We start from the raw sequence: 3,097 nt of genomic DNA on the forward strand, positions 1-3,097 counted from the left end.
AATAACTATTTGTAATAACTGTTATTGTAAATTGTACTCTTGTGTGTATATTAAAACGTATTTGGGTTAAAAAATGAAAACTGTGTGTATCAATCTTGTTGGCAAACATCATAAACTGATTATATATCGGCATTTACTTAACTAATAAATCCAAAGTACAATTATAACTCAATTACAGACCATTTGAAATTCTAATACGTAACAACCTGTTTGATGTTGAACAATTATATGATATTAAAGTCAACAATTATAATATTAAGAATGTAATAAAGGAATTAAATATTGTTAACTTCCTCCCAGAAAGGTTAATGAATGATCTGTAATTAAACACAAAGCTACACAATGAGCTATCTGTGCTCCGCTCACCACGGGTATCGAAACCCGAATTTACACCGCTGTGCCACTGGGGGGTGGAGCTTAGTGAATAGAAACTTGTGTTGTAGTTTGATGGTTTCATTTTTACCCATTCCTTAATTGTTATAAAACAGTGACTTTTTTCTTTGTTACCTCAAAATGGCACATTTTAGAGCACGAAAGGGGTTTATATAATGACATATTTGATTATATCAAAATGATGTTTTGTTATAATGCAATAAAATATTGGACATTATTTCTTACGACCTTAATGTAAAAAGCTCAATTCTAAGAAGTAAACGGTTGGAACTACTCTGCAAGAGAAGTGTATTTACAAAGTATTCGGTAGCCATTCAAAATGGGTGTCCAGATGTGGTTTTATCATATAATCAGTACTAACGCTTATGTTTTGTGAACTATGATTTTGTGTTTGCATCCTAAGTGTTTAGAATTCGTAAACATAAGAATTACAACTCAAATAAATTTTATATCTTAGCAAATAAGTACTTTTGAGGGATACAAGAGTTTAAAAGAAACAGACAACAACGTTAGCCTTCCCCAAGGTGTGAATAAACAGTCTGGTTGAGCAGACATTGTTCGTAACACAATTAAGAAATCACTCAGATTACTGGTTATACCAATATTATTGGGATATATTATATTCCACAACATATCGAGACACAATGATGGCAGCCTCGTAGAAATTACCATTACCTTATTGATGAAATACGTCGGTCTAATATTCAACATGCAGAATAATGATGAATGAGAAGAGTATATTTCTTCTTTTTCTGACATCCATGTTTGTTCCAAACGATATTAATCTCTAATCCTATCCACTAGTTCCACACTGTAAATATTAGATTTTCCATCACCAAAGTATTCTTTTGTTGTCTGTATCTATTCCCCCTTGCTGCTATCTTCTCCCTTTCGTTAGGACTGCCGTGTGCTAAATCTATATTCATGCGAGTATTATGAGCAGAGAAATCCTATTATACAAACTATATTAATATGTTCTTGGACAAAAAGAACAAAATATAAAAATAGTGCGAAACCTGTTCGTGCGCTATACACTACAGAACAGAATTTTGATGAGACAACCAACGTCCATTAGTATCGGTCGAAATTCTTTCAACGAAATATAAAAAAAAAAACGTGTAAGGTTATGGACATGCATGATCTGATATCTCTACAGTAAGGGAACTTGAGGAAGATTTAGTATTATTCATCACGCCTTACATACATTATTTTTTTTTTTTACAGGAAAAAGAAGGCGTACGTTATTCACTAACACTAAAGGTGCAATCTTCGGCAGTCGACTCCAAAGAATGTCAGAAGAAAACCTCAAGTTTTGTACTGCAAGTAAGTAACGTCTATGGTATTTTAATATTTCCACATCTGCTCGCTGGTCGATATATTATTTTTATTTTTGTCTAGCTAGTTGTTTACACATCTGCCCAGTTATCGGCATACCCGTTTTAGTTTTCTCGCTTCTCTATCATTTAATTTTCCCCGTGTTTCCTTGTCTGTTTAGAATACTTTTACATAGGTTCTCCATTTGCTTAACTTGCCATTAACTCTTTCGTTACACTAGTTTATATGAATCGTAGAAGTAACATTTAAAATGTAAATTCGCACATTAATGTATACAATAGAACTGTCATAGTTAGGACAGCAACTAAAAGGAAATAAAATTTTACTGTAATGGATTATAACAAAGTGTTTAAAGTAATATGCCTATGTTGCCAGGTTTTCACGTCGACATCTTTTAAATGTTGTTAGTTTCATATTTTATTGACGTTATATACATCTCTTGAAAGGTTTTTTTTCTCTCTACGGTTTGTTCTACAAAGCCCTTTATTTAACATTTAATCCCTAGTGAATTTAATATCCATAACGATCACCAGTTGTACTTTGAAATTACGGCTTTCGCTTAGCGACATAAATGTATGCATTGCTGATAGAAAAGAAAAGGAGAAAAAAAAATTATTCAGACACGCTAAGCTAAACTGCCTACCATATCGCAAATCTGTTAAACACGTTTGAATTGTGTGTATATCCACGTACACAGAGACTATTTGTAGGAAGGAAATAAGATGATATCTCATAACCAAATCAACGTAAGGTATACTTTCGTAATTGTTAAATCTTGTTTCATAAGATTATTGATATCAACTTGACAACAGTGATCGATGAACATTCAAGCCTAAAAGACGACACACAATGAAATACTGAAGTGAATAGTTTTACACTATAAATAATTCATATGACGCATATGTATACCTTTGCATGTTCAATAAATAAAGAAGTCGAACTACTCTTTGTAATCGTGTGATATAAACTGTAGAAGAATGAAATACAATCAAGATCTACCTTAAGGAACAAGTTCTGTGCATATCGGATGAAGGACCTATTTAATATTGCAGTTTACAAAAGAATAGCCCCCCAGTGGTACAGCGATATGTCTGCGAACTTACAATGCTAGAATCCGGGTTTCGATACCCGTGGTGGGCAGAGCACAGATAGCCCATTGTGTAGCTTTGTGCTTAATTACAAAACAAACAAACAAATACGAAATAATAATAGAAAATTTTGTTTTGAATTTTGCGCAAAGCTACACGAAGGCTATCTGCTCTAGCCGTCCCTAATTTAACAGTGAAAGATCCACCGCCAACTCTTGGACTATTCTTTTACCAACGAATAGTGGGATTGATCGTCACATTATAACGCCCCCACGGCTGAA

At 33.3% G+C, this 3,097-nt stretch overlaps 1 protein-coding gene across 1 annotated transcript in view; it reads left to right on the forward strand.

Moving 5' to 3' along the window:
- LOC111086224 overlaps positions 1 to 3,097 on the forward strand; it is a 70,138-nt gene that overhangs the window by 43,544 nt on the left and 23,497 nt on the right. Inside the window, exon 2 of the mRNA XM_022388184.1 lies at positions 1,618 to 1,716. Within this exon, the coding sequence (XP_022243892.1) occupies positions 1,618 to 1,716 (99 nt within the window). The remainder of the gene's footprint in view (positions 1 to 1,617; positions 1,717 to 3,097) is intronic.

The sequence above is a fragment of the Limulus polyphemus genome, unplaced genomic scaffold (assembly GCF_000517525.1).
Source record: "Limulus polyphemus unplaced genomic scaffold, Limulus_polyphemus-2.1.2 Scaffold933, whole genome shotgun sequence".
Lineage (NCBI taxonomy): Eukaryota > Metazoa > Arthropoda > Merostomata > Xiphosura > Limulidae > Limulus > Limulus polyphemus.